This window comes from Sinocyclocheilus rhinocerous, unplaced genomic scaffold, assembly GCF_001515625.1.
Source record: "Sinocyclocheilus rhinocerous isolate Xijiao unplaced genomic scaffold, SAMN03320098_v1.1 scaffold1462, whole genome shotgun sequence".
Classification (NCBI taxonomy): Eukaryota; Metazoa; Chordata; class Actinopteri; order Cypriniformes; family Cyprinidae; genus Sinocyclocheilus; species Sinocyclocheilus rhinocerous.
This window is the reverse complement of record NW_015639843.1, coordinates 319,997-341,690: the sequence shown is the minus strand read 5'-3', so window position 1 is coordinate 341,690 and position 21,694 is coordinate 319,997. Positions and strand designations below refer to the sequence as shown.

The following is a 21,694-nucleotide window of genomic DNA, read 5'->3' as shown; positions in this document are numbered from 1 at the left end:
GTCACGCGCTTGAGGTATTCGGCCAATCACAACGCATTGGATAGCTGGCCAATCAGAGCACACCTCGCTTTTCAGACCGATTAGTTTTGTAAAAATCGACGCGTTTCAAAAAGGCGGGGCATAGAGGAGAAACAATAATGTACAGTATGTGGAAAATAATGTGTTTTTTTAACTTTAAACCGCATAAACACATTTCATTACACCAAATACACATAATAATGTTCTTTTTAGCAGCATCATATGACCCCTTTAAACGGGAAAATAGCTTTAAGATCCGTGGCCGTTTGATGTGTGCCTTTGAGAGCGTGTCCCTCAGTCAGATCAAATCTGCCGGGTTGATTGAGGTCTGGCTATTTCGGGACACTCCAGTTTCTCGTAACCTGCAGTGAGCTGGAACGGTGCCCGAGAACTCAAAGGGCTACAGACGCTACGATAAAAGCAACATATGCTTAGAATGAGACTCTTATGACCGCTCTGGACCAGTGTGATTCGGAACGCAGTAAGGACACTTACAAGACTCCTCAACTTTACACAGAATGAGCTTTACCTGGAAATCTTCTCCTCCACTAAAGCTCTGAAATGGCATTAGCATCTGCATTACGACTCCAGGAAAAGCATGTGGACACGTTGAGCCAGGTTTGACGTCATTGATGGCAAACAACATTGGTTCTCGGCACATGTTGTGACAGTGTGAATATGCCGAATGGAGAATTAGATTTGAGAGCTGCAGTGGAGAACAAGATCATCCAAGATCTAATTTCAGTTTCTCACACAAAAAGGAAAAGAGCTGCATAAAATAAAAAGTTAAAAAATCCTCACCATTGTTTTCAATGCAAAAAATAACAGCATACAGATAGAGGCTATTTACACTAAGTGAAAATAGCAGTATTTTTTAGTCACTAAGTGCAAATAGCTATAGATTCTATTTATACTATGTTAAAATAGCAGGATATTCTGCTAATTACTTATTGCAAATAGTGGCAATTATCTGCACCTCAGCATTGTAATACATTATAAAACAGTATGCAATAATAACTTATTGAGTGTAAATTTTAATTATAATTCAAATTATTAAATGGATGCCACCTTATTGGGACAAAAGCCCTCCCTACACCTACCCTAACCCTACCCGATACTTTATTTTCAACTTTTTGATTATTTCCTTCATTTTTATTAAAAATAAATGCTTTTCTGATGTGATTTGAAATTTGAAAAGGGAGAAAAAAAGTTCGCCAAAAGGCAGATTCGAACCCGGGTCGATCGCGTCAAAAGGAGTAGGCCTATGACACAAACTTTACCATCTACGCCACTGAATCTGATGATTGATGACCGTCTTTTGTAATGTTGACTAGCCCAATCACACGTTGGTGGGTGGAGTTAGTGTAAATAGCCTCTGCCAACAAGGCGGGCTATTTGCACTTAGTGTAAATAGACACTCCGATTTTTTTTTTTAATTCCCAACTATTGCCCACAGAAAAAAAACGGGGGTGCTGCAGCACCCTCAGCACCCCCACTTCCCACGCATATGGAAATTAAATTATGTGTAATAAAATGGAATGACACAGAGAAAAGGTATTGAACACATGAAGAAAGGGAGGTGCAAAAAGGCTACATTTCAGTAGTTCAATACTTTTTCTCTGTGTCATTCCATTTTATTACACAACTTAATTTCTGAAATTATTTGTTTTGTTTTATTTGTATGTATGGATTAATTGGGTTGTTACCGACATCTGGTGAAAATTTCATGTCAACAGCACCTTTAGAAATATATTTACTGGGAAAAATGGTGACGTGTTCAATACTTCTTTTATCCGCTGTATATACAGTATATAAAGACAAATGCTAATAACAATATTACTAAAAATTAAACCAAAATACACAAATAAAATAAAATTTAATATTTTTAAATATACAGTATATATATATATATATATATATATATATATATTAGCAAAAACTGTAATAGTTCAGAAATAATACTAAAATAACACTAGTTTGCAACTAAGTGAGGTTGAATAAAACAAAATGAGCGAACTGCTATTTATAGGTGAACAATTCCTTTAAAGATTATTTATTAAGGCGGTTTCACATAACACCATTTATGCATTTGCCAGATGCTTTTATCAAAAGCGATAAAAACATTGCACTGAAAGTACAGTATGTTGTCAATTCCTGCATTCCCTTGGGATTGAACCTATAACCTTGGTGTTGCTGGCGACATGCTCTACAATTTGATGGTGCGTTCAAGTCATGTCGGATAGATCGTATTTACGAGTTGAACGCACATGAACGCCACCACAAAGTCGTTATTACGAGTGGGAAACTCTAAATTTTCTTTAAGCCCCGAGTTTCCGAGTTTAGGGGCGTGTCAATGAGAAACATGGCGGAATCGATGGATGCAACGTCTGTAGTTGACGGTAAATTTTTGTTTAAATTGATAGTTTAGTTGTCCTGTAAACTTAAATTGGTCATGTTCTTGTTACGCAGCTAGTAAAAAATGAAATCCAGGTAAAAAAAAAAGCTATAATTTTTGCACCTATAGGTGAAAAATCTTTTGATTTGCCATGTTGCATGTTGCATTTAGCTAACAGCTTTTTTTAAGCTCTGTATTTTAGCATTTGTTGATACTGAAAATCAGTTATACTGGGATCCTGGTCTTAAAAAAAATATTAAAAACGCAAAACACACCTGATGCGAATTCTTTGCTCTTCATTTTCTATAAGCAGAGTTAACAGACACTGTTGTATTTTCTTGTAATTTATTAAAAGAAGGTACACCGCCATCTTCTGCCGACTAAACTGACTTGAACGCACCTGACGTCGTAATTACGACTTGTCAACTCGTAAGTACGAACGTCCCAGGAGGACTTGAACGCAGCATGAGCTATAGAAAAACCTGTCTTTAAAATGAAAATGAGCATTGACAAATCGTTCACAATAAGACCGGGAATGTGCATTAAAAAAGTAAATGGGGTCCGTTTTGATTTCATGCTGACTTTAACAGTGTTTTTGGAAGTGTACACAGCAAGCAGCATGCGTGTAAAGGTAGACATGCTCTCGGATTAGTTTCTAAGCCCTGCTCAAGCCCTGGGACAGAGGATCAAACCCAATGAAAAATAAATCAATAAGATGGGTTTTTTAAGAAGGGAAAAAAGCAAAGTGGCACATTGAAACACAAGCCCGAGGGCTGGAGAAAGCGGCTGAAATAACACAGAGGGAGGATTGGGGGAGTCTGCATGCTGGATGATTTGAGGGGGATTATCCATTATGAGTTCTGAGATGCTGGAAACTTCAGCCCACTGCAGAGGCGCTTCCCACTGACACCAGTACACACAGCTCAAGGTCACGCATGTAAGAGAATGACACACTCTGTATGACTCAAATGCGGCCTTGGAGCGCGTCGAGGCTTCTGTAGGCGTTTTCATTTCCCAATTTCTGCAGTAAAACACAGTCGCCGCCGAACTCAGCAAATGAAACCTGTTTTTACCAGTGATTTCTTGCTTAGCAGCAGCTATTTTTTTTATCTAGGTAATGGGCATTAGGTTAAACTACAGAAAATTACCAATAAACCCTGACAATGACGTTATAGATGTTGCTTCTCTGGCTCAAATCTAACACCAAAAAGTGTTTAAAAAAATTATGCAACAAATGCTTTTAGCTAATATGCATGCAACAAAACAAGGCAGTGATTTTACTAATGAGTTGGTTTGTTCATTTCATCAAAAATGCAGGATGCACAACAGCTGGTTTCTTTAAGTAAAAATTCCAGTTATTCTCTCCATTGAAAAATGATGGCCTTTTATTAATCAATCTTATTTAACAGACACATTCCAGATAGAATGATAAAACAATAGAAGGATAAAGTAGACAGAACAGAAATATCAAGTGAATGAGGTAGAACAAACAATATAATGATATATATATATACATATATATATGTATATGTATAGAACAATAGAATGATAGAAACGAATGATAGGAGTGATGGATAGAGGAAGACAGATAGAATGGCAGACAAATAGAATGATAAAGACTGACAGAACAAGAGATATTAAAGACAGACAGATAGAACCACAGACAAACATACAGATAGAACCACAAAGACAAAACAGATAGAATGACATACAGATAAAACAACAGACAGAGAGACAGAATGACAGACAGAGAGAATGAGACATAAAATGACAGAGACAGAATGACAGACAGATAAAACAACAGGACAGAGAAACAGAATGACAGACAGATAGAACCACAAAGACAGAACACCAGACAGATAGATAGAATGAAAGTCATACAGATATATAGACAGAATGACAGACAGACAGATAGATCAAGAGATAGAATGACCGACAGAACAACACAAATAGATAGAACGACAGAGAGAGACAGAATAACAGACAGAGAGACAGATAGATAGAATGATATGGATGGATAGATAGACCTAGACGGAACAGCAGACAGACAGATAGAATGACAGACAGATAGAACGAGAGACAGAAGATAGAATGACAGACAGATAGAGAGAATGACAGAACAAGAGATAGAATGACAGACAGAGAGACAGATAGATAGAATGATATGGATGGATAGATAGACCCAGACGGAACGGCAGACAGACAGATAGAATGACAGACAGATGAAACAACAGACAGAGAGATAGAATGACAGACAGATAGAGAGAATGACAGACAGAGAGACCGATAGATAGAATGATATGGATGGATAGATAGACCCAGACGGAACGGCAGACAGACAGATAGAACGACACAGGTAGGCATATAGACAGAACGACAGACAGAGAGAACGGCAGAGATATAGAAAGACATGAACACTTTTTAGGCATCTGTCCAACCCAAAACAATCACAGTGTTTTCCTACGGTGCACTGAAACATTTCCATCAGCCAAACCAGCAAACAAACCGCGATGACAGTTAAACCGCAGAGCAAACGCAACCTGTCTAATTCCTCCTGTAACATTTGTTTTCATTTTTCCCGTGATTGCGTTTAATACCGCATAAGCACATTTGCAGGGACCTGGCACACGCTCGCCCGTCTGACACGACCGCAGCTGCTACAGAGGCCAGGTGAAAATTTCAATTTCTCACCCGGCCAGGGCACGGATCCGGCCCACACCAGCAGCCCAGAGACGCTTTCACACTCCTCCAGCAGCTGAGAGCCGACCCGTCACACTCCTCCACACGCCGCAGGACCGGCCAGTCTTTGACCACTAGTGTGAGGGACGCAATAAAAGCTGCCAAATCACAACTAAGACTTTCAGTAGGTTCTGAAGAAAATCAAAATCATCCAAATATTTGAATGTGCAGTAGTAAAGATTGAAAACTACATAGTATTTTTGAAAATTGGCTTAAATTGAGGTTCCTAATCAGATAGAAAATTAAAAAAGCTAAATATAAGCAAGATAAATAGATCATGAGATTAGTGCTAACGTTTAATTGTCATACAAATAATTGCGATTAACAATTTAATTCTGTTTTGTTCATGTTACTTAGTGTAAGCTTAAATGCATTTTTGATTTTGAATCATATATAATATATAATATAATAAAAAATAGACTAGCATTATTTGCTATAATGCTGTGAAACTTAATATTTATGTAACTATTTATAACAATTTAATAAATATAATATGAATTTTGTTCTGATGATTAACTTTCAGAAAAATTGCTCTAATGCTGTGAAAATTAATACAATTTATATACTAATTTATCATATATTTTAATAAATGTATTACGATCATGAATTTTATGCTCACAATTGTCATACAAATAATTGCGATTAACGATTTAATTTTGTTTTGATAGTGTTACTACATGTAAGTCTGATAAGTTTTTTTTTTAACTTTTTCTATCACATATAAATATAATAAAATAAAAATATAAATAGACCTGTATGATTTACTTTAATGCAGTGAAAATTAATAATATTTATGTAACTATTTATAATAGAATAAATCAATATAATATAATGGTCATGGATTTTTGCTGACAATAATCATACAGATAATTGCAAATAATTATTTAATATTGTTTTGAAGTTATTTTTTACTTGGAATTGTAATATAATAATAAAAAAGACCTGTATGATTCACTTCAATGCTATGAAAATTATTTATAATACAATTTATAAAAATAATATCATTTATAATATAATTAGGTATAATATAATTGTATAAATATAATTAGAATATTGTGCAGTTGGTGGTATTGCTTTCAGCACTTAAATTTGCCACATTTGGATGGCAAAATGTGACTGAAATTTAATCTGCACAATTGTGATTAGATCGAATAGCCACAATCAGACGATTAATCAATCACAACAGGCCTAAATATGACAAATATCACCAAATATTATGCATTTCCAATTCTAATATGTTTGAATTTAAATATGTTGCATGTAAAATCCGAACATCTTCGAGAATCTGCGGTGAATGGACAGTCTGAAAGGGCTAAAAATAAGCTCACATGAACAGCACCTTCTAAAGAGCAATGCTTCCGTCTTTGAACACCCTCGACCGCCTCTCTAAACGAGCAGCCAGAGTTACAGCCCGCTGTTTTCATCTCTGTCACCAGCTACAGCAGAGTTCAGGTGGGAACGTCCTCCCCCGATGAATCATTAATAATGAGGAAGTGCAGAATTTAACAAGTGCAGAAAGAAAGGGGTTGTGCTTTTTATATATGTATATATGTGTGTGTGCATATATATGTTTCATATAACAAAATGTTTTTTTTCTATTTTTGTGAATATTATACAGAACATTTTTGTAAATAATATTCAGTGTTATGTAAATATATATACACAATTTTTATAAATGAAATAATTTACACACAATATATATATAAATGTAATGTTAAATGTTAATACATCAAATTTATATACAATATGTATGTGTAAATTGTTTATAAAACGTCATTAAAATTCAAATGTATATTTGCTCTATTTTATTTTTACACACACACACACATATATATATATATATATGCACACATATATAAATAAATATATATATATATACATACACAAACACATTTTTTACAACAGTTAAACATGAAATTTATATATAGTATATATGTTTACATATATATTATTTCTTTTATTATATACTAAAAAGCCATATCAATTCACTGATTCAATGAAATGAATCAAAATAATTTATTTTACTAAAGCATCTCTATCTTAACACTATTAATTACAAGATGCAAGACAAAAAAAACATCAGGAAACTTAATGGCTGAATAGCAATGCACTGTAATACTCAATTTTACATCGCCAACAAAATCCTCACAAATTTATTGTCAATATTTGATCGCCCATCTCCCGTCATACAGATACGGGACAGGACAGCTGGAAAGTTCCTCCAGACAGCACACTGTTCACTAAACTTTCATAAAAATAAAATCAAGAGAGTCGGGTTCTTCCCAAGAGAAATACTGAGTGAAGTATGAAAGAGTAGCAGTGGAGGAAAAAAGAAGGAAAGTCAGCGCAAAAGAGAGAGAGAGAAATAGAAAGCTGTCAAGACTTAATCAAGGTGCTCTGGGCTGAAGAGTGGGCGAAGCCGAACAACTCATATCGAGAAAGAGAGAGAAAGGATGGAGGGGCGAGAGGAAATAAAGAGGGAAATACACAGCAGCGCACAGCAAACCTTTAGCAACAGGGAATCTGCTTCAGCGCTGCGGTGTGCTGATGGCCTGCGGACATGTGTTCATGAACGGCTAAACACCATCCACCTGATGCCTGACGAGAAGTGCTACTTTATACGCTTTAGCCTGAGACTGAACTACTGAGAAAACCACTAGTGAACTCATCAACATCTACAGATTCAAGTGCTAAAGGTTTAGAAGTCTAGACAGATCAACATAACACTCAAGAGTGATTCAGTAAATCAGCCATTTTGAGATTAACCGCATTATTACAGTTAACAAACTAAAATTAAGACAATCTTGAAATAATACAGATGTTAACCAAACTAAAAATAAAATATAAAAATCTTTTTATTCCAGCTAGTTGCCAAGGCAACATTTCTCGTTTTATTTAATTTAATGTACTAAAATAAGTGACAAATAATAGAAAAATAATATAATACAATTTTGTATTATAATCAATAAATATAGAATAATAAACATTATAATAAATAATATAAAAATATTATAATAAACAATAATACAATAAAATATAAGAAAATAATAGAACAAATAGAGAAACATAAACTATTAAAATATTTAAACTATACTAACATCAGTGTAAATAACACTGGTTTGATTCAATTTAGATATTAGTTATATATATATATAGTGCTGTCAAACGATTAATCGCATCCAAAATAAACGTTTTGTTTACATAATATATGTATGTGTACTGTATTTATTACGTATATATAAATACACAAACATGCATGTATATATTTAAGAAAAATTGCTATATTTGTATATTAAATATATTTACATATAATATAAATTATATAAATATATACATGTAAATATTTTCAAAATATATACTGTATGTGTGTGTATTTATATATACATAATAAATAAACACAGTACACATACATATATTACATAAACAAAAACTTATTTTGGATGCGATTTATCACGATTAATCGTTTGACAGCACTATGTATATATACATATATATATACACACACAGTATATATTGCATTGAAACATATTTTCATGACAATTAAACACAATTACCCCACAATATCTCATTATTGTAATGCCACAATATTTTCATTCTTACTAGTGTAGTGCACAGAAATAATGCCATATTATTCAAATTAAAATAAAAAAATACATTATATTTACGTAAAAAATAAAATTAAGAAATGTATTACAATATTTTTACCGTATTAGTACAGTAATCAGAATTGAATGAGAATAACCAGTGAAAATAATGAAAAACACTAAAATAAAATAAGCTGATGCATTACAGTAACAAAAATTTGGGTGGAATATACATTTAACGGTTATGAAAATAATGTCACTGTGCACAAAAATCCTAAGGGTCATACAAATAGGCTTAATTTTATGTATGCTAAGTATATTTTGTCTTTATATGTTGACATAAGCTTTTGAAATCATTTGTAATCTTACCTCTCATTATATGACAGACTATTTTGACGGATCCTCCCCTGAGATTGAGGATCTGATGGACTCTCTGCTGTAACTGGAAGAGAAAACACATTTCAGCATGCAGAATTAAAAACATTCAGCTTTAATCACACATGAAAGGATGGTAACGTACCTGAGGAACGCCAGCGTTACAGATCTCCACCATGATATAACAGAGGAGCTGAAGGACGAAGAGTCCGGCGTCCAACCGCCGCAGATAAAACTCATCGTCCATCGCATCGTCGATTATCTCTCCACGACGAACCATATCCTGAAATTTATAAATGACCATTAGACACTTAATAATAAACTAGATTAGTAAAATTTGGTAACAAACTTTAAGGTTGGCTTGAAAAAGCCTAGCCTCAAAGTCTGAAGCAAGTTTGAAAGTTTACATAGATTATGATAGCACTGTGTTAACATGATTAGCATGTTGCTAGCATGATGCTAACTTGTTTCTAGCACAATTACAGTGTTGTTAGCATGATTAGAACGTTGTCAACATATTTCTAACATGTTGCTAGCATGTTTCTAGCACAATTTCTGTGTTGTTAGTATGATTAGAACGTTGTCAACATATTTCTAACATGTTGCTAGCATGTTTCTAGCACAATTTCTGTGTTGTTAGTATGATTAGAACGTTGTCAACATATTTCTAACATGTTGCTAGCATGTTTCTAGCACAATTTCTGTGTTGTTAGTATGATTAGCACATTGTTAGCATGTTTATTTTATGATTAGCATGTTGCTAGGATGTTTTAGCATAATTAACATGTTGCTGGTATATGTTTCTAACATGATAATTACATGTTTCTAGCACAATTACTGTGTTGTTAGTATTATTAGCACATTGTTAACATGTTTATTTTATGATTGGCATGTTGCTTGGATGTTTTAGCATAATTAACATGTTGCTAGTATGTTTCTAACACAATTAGTGTTAGCATGTTTTTATCATGATTAGCATGTTGCTAACATGTTTCTAGCACGATTAACATGTTGCTAGCATTTGTTTCTAACATGATAATTACATGTTTCTAGCACAATTACTGTGTTGTTAGTATTATTAGCACATTGTTAACATGTTTATTTTATGATTAGCATGTTGCTTGGCTGTTTTAGCATAATTAACATGTTTCTAGCATGTTTCTAACGTGATAATTACATGTTTCTAGCACAATTACCATGTTGTAAGCATGATTAGTATGCTGTTAGCATGTTTTTATCATGCTTATGTTTCTAGCACAATTAACATGTTGTTATGATTAGCACGTTGTTAGCATGTTCCTATCATGATATGCATGCTGCTAGTGTTTTTAGCATGATTAACATTTTAACAACAATTACAGTGTTGTTAGCATGATTAGGATGTTGTTAACATGTTTCTACCAAGTTTTAACATGTTGCTTGCATGCTATTTCATGCTACTACCATGAATTAGCATGTTCCTAGCATTTAACATGTTGTCCTATAGGACAGTCATTAAGCTTTGCTGGTGATAGACCGCTTAAACACGCGATAAGTCTTTGCAAAAGTCTTTTGTACAAAAGTTTTGACCCCCTCAATGAAAGTCTATGGAAATTTTCGTCCGATCAGTTAGAAAAGATACAGCAACCCGAGTCAGACCAGTCTGAAGGTATGACCTGAGTTCTAGGAGGAGATACATTTTAAAATTATTAATCCTAATTTAAATTTAAATTAATAATATAATTAAAATGTAGTCTTAGAAGCAGCAGCTTAAATAGTAGATCAGTAGGTTGTCTTTCTCAAGCCAACCTAATACATGCATATTGATTAGCAAGAAAACCACATGCAGTGATTGATCCGCAGCTCCATGCATGTTCAAAAGGCTCTGGATAATGATCTCAGATCACTTCAAAAAGGTGATTTTTTCTCACACTTCAGCTTTTCAGCACCTGCAGCCGAATCTAAAGGGACAAAGATGCTTGGCATTTGTTGAGTGCCATAATTGCGGCGATTGACATTGGCCTCTCTCCAGGGGATTTCAATCTTTTCGAGCATAAAACGCTGGCAAGCTCACGCGTGTGAGAGTGTGCACGAGCAGAAAGGCTTGTGAACACAAAGGGAATGCCTTAGGAACAGCAGGCTGGCAAGAGCTGGCCGTCACGGGCTGCTGAAGACACACAGAACGTGGCTCTGATCGTGGCGAGAGGCTTTCTGAGAGAACCACGCTTAGATTGTGCCAAAACCATTCAGACGTTGTCCAAAAAAACAGAACATGTCAAATCACATTCAATGCAACTCTTGTGGACAGCATGTGATTTTATCCATTCAAAATGATTTGCATTGGGAAAAGTGGGATTTCTGAGCAGGATGAAGGTCAAGTTCACCTTGCAGAGCGTCTCAATAGTGGCCTTTCCTTTTCAAATCAAGCATTCATTCATTCCTGTAGCTCAAAATGTAGAGCATGTAACAATATGAGTCATGGGTTCGCTTCTCAGGGTTGCATGAGCTTTTAAAATGTATGCATTGAATGCAATACAAGTCACTTTGAATAAAGAATCTGCCAAATGCGTAAATGTAAAATTTTATTAAATGAACAGTATTGTGTCTCATGAAGGTTTCATAAAATTCTCTATAACAGCAGCCTAAAACAATGATTAAATAGCTATTTGGCTATTGGTTAGCATTAACCAACAGAGTCTGTGCGACCTTGCTGATGCTAGCTTAAAAGAAAAGTTGTTTCAGTGGCCATGCAAGTTAATTACATTTTGATAAAAGATTAAAAAGACAAACTTTCTTTTATTTAAAATAATGTGGACTGATGAATCAAGCAAATTAAGACCAGAAATATGTTAATGTTTCATTTAAATCAACTTGCAAGTAGTAGTTTTATTATTTTTTTTTTTAATAAATTAAATGATACTCTAAAGAAGAAACTAAAACTACCAGCAGTTCAAACGGCTGATTCATTCAGGAATGAAGTAAACGGTTCACTTTATGAATAGGCTATTGAATCATTGGTTCACACGATTCAAGGATTCATTCAGAAATTGTTGCACGGAGATGCACAACAGTTCTGCTGTGGCTTTAATATTTAACACAATATTAACTTCTTATTTACTGAACTGTTGTATAAAATCACATTTGCACTCGTGTTCTTCGTGACAAAAACAGCACTTCGCCGCTCGTGTAATATCACTTACGATATAAATATGAGACAAAAACTCATACAGGGGCATTTTTTCAATTCAATATCTTGAATTTTAGTGCATAACTGCATTTATGAAGTTGTTGCCCTGCGTCATATTTGTCAACAGTCAACTGAATGGAATGTAAGATGACGTACAGGTTTGGGGGCGGGGCCAGTGCGTTAACTGCGTTAAAATATTTTAATTGCGTTATTTTTTCATAACTAATTAAGTTAATGCGTTAAACTGACAGCCCTAATATATAGTATTGTAACGTACATATCACATTATTTGTAATTTCTTGTAATTATATATATATTAGTGCTGTCAAATGATTAATCGTGATTAATCGCATCCAAAATAAAAGTTTTTGTTTACATAATATATGTATATGTGCTGTGTATATTATGTATATATAAATACACACACATGCATGTACATATTTCAGAAAAATATGTTTATGTTTAAATATATTTATTTATAATATAAATTATATGAATATAAATAGACATGTAAATATTTTTTAAATATATAACGTATGTGTATGTATTTATATATACATAATAAATATACACAGTACACACACATATTATGCAAACAAAAACTTATTTTGGATGTGATTAATCGCGATTAAAGGTTTGACAGCACTAATATATACACATACATACATACATTATTTAATTTAATTTTAATATTTAAAATAAATAAATGTTATTGTAAATAGGCTATATATTCATATTAAATATATATATATATATATATATATATATGTTCATGCATATATGTTCATATATATAAATATACACACACATATATATACATATTTAACTTAATTTTCATATTTTAAATAAATGTTTTAAAAATTAGCTATACATTTATATTAAATGTATATGAATATAATATATGTATATATTAAGTACATACATACATTAATACTGTGCACTGTTGAATTAAGCAAAATAGGACAAGTAACACATGTTAATTTAAGGAATTTCAGTTCCTACTTAAGGACTGATTTAAAGAGTGTGCAAAAAAATATGTTCATCGTCATCACGCTGTCAAGCGTTTCGATCTTTTACAGGTGTTATTCAAGTCTCGTTACAGAGGCACAGCCTTCGGCAAGTCAATTACACGAGTGCAAATAACAAGCAGCTTCACCTCCGGGAAACAGAGCGATTTTTAGTCACTTCCTGTTGGAGAACTGCAGACTGGCACAGGTGTTAATATGACAGGCAGAACAAAGCAGCGCCAGGACCTGTGATTGAGTCTCACGGGACACGCCGAGACTAAATTAATCCGAGCACACCCTGCCAGCACTTCCTCCGTGGATCCTTTCGAGATTTCCCAAAGAGCCTTGTGCGTGTGTGCGCGCATGTGGGGCGCTGCGGCAAAACGAGAAGAGCAGGAGACGAGCAGACCGAACGCAGAGAGGGTTTATGGGGGTCTGTGTTTAGGAAATGCAATTCGGAGAGAATTTGTAGCTGTCATTAGGCAATAAAAGAAGGCGAGACGGGTTGACATGAGTGCGGCGCTGACAGCACTCCGAGGCGTTTTTAAACAAGGGCTCTGCTATGGGTGATATACTTTTATAGCGCTCGGAGAAAGCCTCGAACACTGTTCCATCTGCAGGGAGTGCTGGTGCGCTCAGTCGACGGGCGCGAAACAAGAGCAGACATTTCCACGGTCATATTCCTGTCACCGCTTCTGAGAGACGATTTATAGGCCTCTGAAGACGACGCAGAGCAGAAAGTCAGATAAGGTGGATGGGAAACACACACACACACACAGAGAGAGGAGATGGTTTTAAATCGACACACCTGCACAAAGACCTGAAACAAGAGCTGAGCGGCATATTGAACATTCACAAACTGCTCAGTGGTTTTGCTGGTCATGTAAAATTAAGCAACAAACAACTTTGTTTGAGTGATGATGCAAGTGAATCTTTGAATTAGAGAACTGAATCGATTTAATTCAATCCAGTTTGAACTGTTGATACCATTAAAACATCTCTGCAAAGCAGGGTTGCCAGGTTTTCACAACAAAACCCGCCCAATTGCTACTCAAAACTAGCCTAAAACAAGCCCAAATGCGTTTCGAGGGCTCTTAAAATCTGGCAACCGCAACCATGAAAGCTTGTTTCAGGCTTGTTCCCAATGCAAACGCAAATGGCGGGTAAATATCACAGATGATTATGCTATAATTGAGAGAAGCAGCAATCGTGATCATGATTAAAGTACGATTTATCAGGCAGATTCACATCGGGGTCCTGATCACCTTTGTGATATAATCAATATAGCGTGGTTATATTTCACTCAGCAATGGCGTATTAAATTGACCAAAAGTGACAGTAAAGACATGTATTCAAAAGATTCGTTAACGTTTCAAAAGATTTATATTTCAAACAAATGCTGTTCTTTTAAACTATTTATGAAAGAATCTGTAATAAATGTATCACGGTTTCCACAAAAATATTTGGCAGCGCAACTGTTTTCAACATTGATAATAATCAGAAATGTTTCTTGAGCAGCAAATCAGCATATTAGAATGATTTCTGAAGATCATGTGACACTGAAGACTGGAGGAATGATGCTGAAAATTCAGCTGCGCATCACAGAAACAAATTACAAATTAAATTAAATATTCACAAAGAAGAGAGTTATTTTAAATTGTAATAATATTTCACAATTTTACTGTATTTTTTGTAAACAAATATATGCAGTCTTAGTGAGCAGAAGAGATTTGTAAAAAAAAAGAAAAGAATAGTGTAATTAAAATTATTTTAAAAATAGTATAACTTAAATATATATGAGTGTGTGTGTGTGTGTGTGTGTGTGAATCTTACGTGCTTCTCTCCTTCGATCCTCTTGTCTGCGAGCTGAACGGCTTCCAGGTACTTAAAATGCAGCTCCATGAGTCTGTCGACCTGCAGAAGAGAGCGAACGAGGGTGAGCGCGTTACAAATGCACCCAAACACACCAGAGATGTGCTTTAGGACCCACATTTGCATTATGTGAATGACTTTCATATTTAACTGCGGCGAACAAGACGGATGGCGGCTGTGTTATTTAAAGACAAGCAGAAGCATTCGTCATCCCCTTTCCAGCAATTCCTGTGACAATCTGAAGACGAACAGAAGCGAGGCATGACGCCCATATGGCCGAAATCTTTTAGCTCCAGAAACTACCAATAATGCACTGCTGCTGTCAGAGTGATGAAACAGGCCCCGGCAGGACTGTGAGGGTTATTTTAAGAGTAGTGACTGCTGAGCGATAACAGCACACATGTCCGTCCAGGTGATGTATGGAGACCCCCGACAGAGACTAAAGGAGACGTATAACACAGGACACAGGAGAAAACAGTCCAAACAACACCGGCATGAAACATTATACTGATGCACGACTGAACGACACAACGAGAGAGAGAGAGAGAGAGAGAGAGAGAGAAAGCCAAGAAAACAAGCAAGAGGAAAGAAAAGAGCCAAAATGAGAGAACAAAAACCAACAGACGAGCAAATAAAACAGCAAGAAAATAACACAAAATGGAAGGAAATAAATAAATGAAAGAATAAACAAAAAAGCATTGACAAACAAGAGACTAAAAGAATTAATAAAGAGATGAATAAAAACAAATGAACGAAAAGGAAGAAAAAGAATGAACAAAACCAACCAACAAGTTTGAATAAAACAGTAAACCGACAAAACAAAGAAAATAAAGAACTAATGAAAAAAAAAAAAAGAATGAAAAGAACAGACGAGAGCAAACAAAACAAAATGGCAGGAAATAAAGAACAAACAAAAGAATAAATGAAAAAAGGTAAACAAACCAAATTGAATAAGAAATTACTTCTTCAAGAGTAAAAACTCAAAATGGCAGGAGCAACAAATGAAATAAACAAACAAAAAAAGAGAAGAACAAAAAGAAACCAACAAGAGAAAACAAAACCGCAAACCAACAAAGCAAAAAGGAAATAGAGAACAACAAAAGAACCAAGAGCAAACAAAACAAAATAAAACGGCAGGAAATAAAGAACAAAAGAGCAACCAAAAAGGATCAAAAAGCAACAAACTGGAAAAAAAGAAGAAATAAACTAACAAATGGACAAAAGAAGAAATAGAGAAAACAAAAACCAACAAACAAGCAAACAAAACGGCAGGAAATAAAGAACACCAAACGAAAGAACAAACAAAAGAACAAATGAAAATGGATGAACAAACTAACAAATCAAAAGAGAAATAAATTATAGATTGAAGGAATTTATCAAATAATGAATAAAAAACAATAATAAACAAAAGAGAAAAACAAAAATCAACCAACAAGAGCAAACAAAACAAAATGGCATGAAATAAATAACAAATGAAAAAACAAAAAGCAAAAAAGGATGAAGAAACCGACAATAAATGATAAACTAAAAGATTTTAAAGAAAAATATCCCAAAATCCCAAAATTGAAAAGAGTGCACAAAAGCAAAACAAAACTGAAGGAAATAAAGAACACTCAATGAAAGAACAGAGAAGAATAAATGAAAATGGGTGAACAAACCAAAATGATGATGATATGATGAATAAAAGTATGAACAGAAAATAAATGAACAAATAAAAGAAAGAGAACCAACAAAAACCAACCGAAAATAACAAAACAAAAAATTAAACCAATGAATGAAACAAAGAACAAATGTAGGTCTCAAAGAATTAAAAGAATGAATAAACAAAAGAGTATACAAAACAACTAGCAAATTAATTAATTATAAATAAATGAAACACATCCAACAAAAAACAAACATACTATTGAAAAGCAAAAAACAAAAGTATCAATGCATAAAAAAGAAAGCGAAATGAAAAGATGATAGTGATAAAAGTTTAAATTGCAGAACTTGTTAACAGTTCAGAACGTATTTAAAATGTTACAATTATTACAATTTTAAAGCACAACATTTCTTTTTAAATGGTCAGAAAGAAGCACAGCATGTTCTGACTAAACGCTAGAAACAGTCTATATTATCTTTATGGCAGCATTAAACCCATCTGCCAGCCAACTATCCTGAAGCGCTCTTTTGTCGTCACTCCGCCGTTTTTAGAAGCAGAAGATAATAAAGCCGTACCGTCAGCTGTCTTATTTTTACCTTCTCGCAGTCGTTCTCCGTGAACTTGCTGAGGAGACGACTTCTCTGCTGCCCTTTGAGGTTCCTCAGCATGGAGGCGATGATGGAGCACACATGCTCTGCCAGAAGAAAACAAGGCTTTAGTGTCCTGATTTAACACACTCGTGTCATCATTCACATTACATGAAGTAAAAGCACAGAGCAATGAGTGGGAGGTGACAGCAATCTGCTCTTCTAGACTGAGAACATGAAACCGGCCGCAAACATAAGAGATTAGACGTCCTCGGTTCATACAAGTTCTCCTGCAGTTTTAAAAAGTACGATTCCAACTTTCTCTTGTAGCTGTCAGAGTGATTGCAGCTGATCAAAAGCAGTGCAGAAGCGACTGTAAAGTTGACTTAAGAAACTGCAGAACAAACTGAGTTATGAAGACATTTTCTAGCACTCCTTTTGCTGTCTGGGTGATTTCAATCTTGACTTTTCTTGAATCACTTTTATAAGGCTTGTGGGTTTTATAAACTACTGATCAGAAGAGATTTTTTTTATGTTTTTGAAAGAAGTAGGGCTGCAAAACGATTAGTTGCGATTAATCGATTCAAAATAAGTTTGTTTACATACTATATGCGTGTGTACTGTGTATATTTATTACGTATATATAAACACACACACATATATACACTACCGTTCAAAAGTTTGGGATCAGAACGATTTTTAATGTTTTTTAAAGGAGTTTCTTATGCTTATCAAGATGCATTTATTTGATCAAAAATACAGGAAAAAATGTAATATTGTGAAATATTATTATGATGTAAAATAAAGTTTTTCTATTTTAATATACATTAAAATGTAATTTATTCCTGTAATGCACAGCTGAATTTCCATCATCATTACTCCAGTCTTCAGTGTCACATGATTCTCCAGAAATCATTCTAATATGCTGATTTATTATCAGTGCTGGAAACTGTTGCGCTGCTTCATATTTTTTTGGAACCCGTGATACTTTCTTCAGTGTCACATGATTCTTCAGAAATCATTCTAATATGCTGATTTATTATCAGTGCTGGAAACAGTGCTGTTGTGCTGCTTAATATTTTTTTTGGAACCTGTGATACTTTTTTTCAGGATTCTTTGATGAATAAAAAGTTAAAAAGAAGAGCATTTATTTGAAATAGAAATATTTTCTAACAATATACACTACCGTTCAAAAGTTTGGGGTCAGTAAATTTTTATTCGTTCTTTTTTTTTTAAAGAAATTAAAACTTTTATTCAGCAAGAATGTGTTAAATTGTTAAGTGATTGCGAAGATTTATATTGTTAGAAAAGATTTATATTTTGAATAAATGCTGTACTTTTTAACTTTTTATTCAGCAACGAATCCTGAAAAAAGTATCGCGGTTTCCAAAAAAAAAATATTTGGCAGCACAACTGTTGCCAACATTGATAATTCTAATAATAAATCAGCATATTAGAATGATTTCTGAAGGATCATGTGAGACTTTATACTGGAGTAATGGCTGATGGAAATTCAGCTTTGCATCACAGAAATAAATTATATTTTAAAGGATATTAAAATAGAAATCATTATTTTATATTGTAATAACATTTTGCAAGATTATGTTTTATTTCTGTATTTTTGATCAAATAAATGATGAGCAGAAGAGACTTCTTTAAAAAACATTACAAGTCTTACTGATCCCAAACTTTTGAATGGTAGTGTATATATATTGTACATATATGTATATATATTAAATATATATATTTGTATGTATTTGTATGTAAACTCTTGTATATAATTTATATTATATATAAATATAAATATTTTACATATAAATCTAACATTTTTATTTTAATATATACACATGTATGTGTGTGTATTTATATATACATAATAAATATACACAGTACACACATATAGTATGTAAACATAAACTTTTATTTTGAATAGATTGATTGTGACTAATCGCTTTGCAGCCCTAGAAAGAAGTCTCTTCTGTTCACCAAGGCATCATTTATTTGATTAAAATACAGTAAAATTGTGAAATATTATTACAACTCAAAATAGCCATTTTCTATTTGAATAGATGTAAAAATGTGATTTATTCCTGTGATCAAAGCTGAATTTTCACCATCATTACTCCAGTCTTCAGTGTCACATGATCTTCAGAAATCATTCTAATATGCTGATTTGCTGCTCAAAGAACATTTCTGATTATTATCAATGTTGAAAACAGTTGTGCTGCTGCTTATTTTTTGTGGAAAAAGTGATAGATTTTATTTTTATGATTCTTTGATGAATGTAAAAAGAACAGTTTATTTAAAATAGAAATCATAACATTTTAAATTTCGTTACTGCCACATCAATTTTCTTCTACTTTTTAAAAACGGTTTTATAGAAAGCATCCACACAGAGCCAAAAGTTATAATTTACTTAAAGACATAAAACGAGAAATGCTGGAGATAACTGCTGCAAATGGAAAATACGAGGCTGCACTAAAAGCTTTAATGAACGTGGAGTGAAGTGTATGAAGGTCTTCACATGCTGCTGTCGCCTATAAAAACACACTAATGAAGAAGCATTAGAGCGGAGCCAAACAACGTGCAACAAGACATCAGACGCAACCACAAATCTGATCTGACGGCTTGTTTGCCTTCAAGCGGGACTGTACAGTAAGAATGAGTGCATCACTCGAAACTCAGGGACTGCAAAAGAAGAAAACCACAACTTGTTAAAGAAATAGTTCATCCTAAAATTAAAATTAGCTGAAAATGTACTCGCACTCAGGCCATCCAAGATTAGGATGAGTTTGTTTCTTCATCAGATTTGGAGAAATGTAGCATTGTGTAGTCAATGGGTGCCATCAGAATGAGCGTCCAAACAGCTGATAAAAACATCACAGAAATCCACAAATAATCCACACGACTCCAGTCCATCAGTTAACTTCTTTAATGGATGTGAGAGGACAAGGGATGTACTTTTTCACTGGGGGAAGCGTTATTATGGATTGTGGACTCATTTTTTTGGCCAGAAGCAACAGTTTAAAGTTAAAAAGTCTTAATGATGAATTTGTTTAACGCAGCTTTTCACTTGACGTTAACTGATGGACTTGAGACTTGTGGATTATTGTGATGTTTTTATCAGCTGTTTGGACTCTCATTCTGACGGCACCCATTCACTGCAGAGGAGCAAGTGATACAATTATACATTTCTCCAAATCTGATGAAGAAACAAACTCATCTACATCTTGGATGGCCTGAGGGTGAATAAAAATTCAGCAAATTTTAATTTTTGGCTGAACTATTCCTTTAACGCCAATGCCCTTCTACGTCAATTGAACTTCACTTATTGTGTTTGATGATGGTTATACTGTACCAAACAACATTTAACGTCTTCTATAACAGCGCGTCCATGAAAGTCGTTCTTCTTCAGGTTAAAAATCAATATTTAAACACTATCTCGCACAAGCACTCACAACCCATAATCAGACGGCCTTGATAAAACTATTTAATTTGGCCTCGGAATTCGCCAGCGCTGAATACAAATGAGTTTAAACATCAGTTCGCGTGCATCTCTTAACCAACACATTACGCATCCTATTGCCGGTAAACGGAGGCGACGCATTAATCAACAGATGTGAGAGGAAGCGCTCGGTCAGCACTGCGATGTCGCAGGTCTTCAAGGCGACTCTGGGGAGCGCGGCCACCAGGAGTGAGGGAAGAAAAAAACCAACGTTATTAGCGGCAGAATAAAGTGTCTGGGGTGAGGAATACAGCCACAGGGAGCGGATGAGAGGAGAGAGGTGCAAGCTAGAGGTCTGAGATAAGTGCGTTATCTCGTAGCTCTGCCGCGGGAAAGCTTTTGTCATCATTACACACAGGAAAGAGGACTCGGCTACCCGACTACATCACTCCGGGTCGCCATGGCAACAGAGAGAAAGGCAATTGGCTGGCGGGTCGTGAATGCGGCGGAATGTCCAGTAGGGGGCGCTACTTTATGTGGGACGAACATAAAGGAGTAAGAGAAACCGTTCAAAGGACGTAAGCTGTTAGCTTGATAACTGAAGGCTAAATGAAAATAGAAAGAATGGGAAAAAGTTTAATTCGACCATTTTTTGCTTCAGTGATATAGTGTGATATGTAATTTGAGAGTCATTAACATTTTCATAATTAAAAATAAATACACTGTAAAGTGATTTTCTATCATTTGTAATAAGGAATTTATAATGAGTACCTGATAAAAAAATTATATATATAATATATATAATTTAATTTAAATTAAAAAAGAAAAATGTAAATATTAATTTATAAATTATAATTAATAAAA

At 34.2% G+C, this 21,694-nt stretch overlaps 1 protein-coding gene across 1 annotated transcript in view; it reads right to left on the bottom strand.

Annotated features, from left to right (window-relative positions):
- ctnnbl1 (catenin, beta like 1) overlaps positions 1 to 21,694 on the bottom strand; it is a 50,375-nt gene that overhangs the window by 757 nt on the left and 27,924 nt on the right. Inside the window, exons 12-15 of the mRNA XM_016568100.1 lie at positions 17,395 to 17,492; positions 15,118 to 15,198; positions 9,257 to 9,394; positions 9,106 to 9,178 (exon numbers count right to left, since the gene is read on the bottom strand). Coding sequence (XP_016423586.1) covers positions 9,106 to 9,178; positions 9,257 to 9,394; positions 15,118 to 15,198; positions 17,395 to 17,492 — 390 coding nt within the window. The remainder of the gene's footprint in view (positions 1 to 9,105; positions 9,179 to 9,256; positions 9,395 to 15,117; positions 15,199 to 17,394; positions 17,493 to 21,694) is intronic.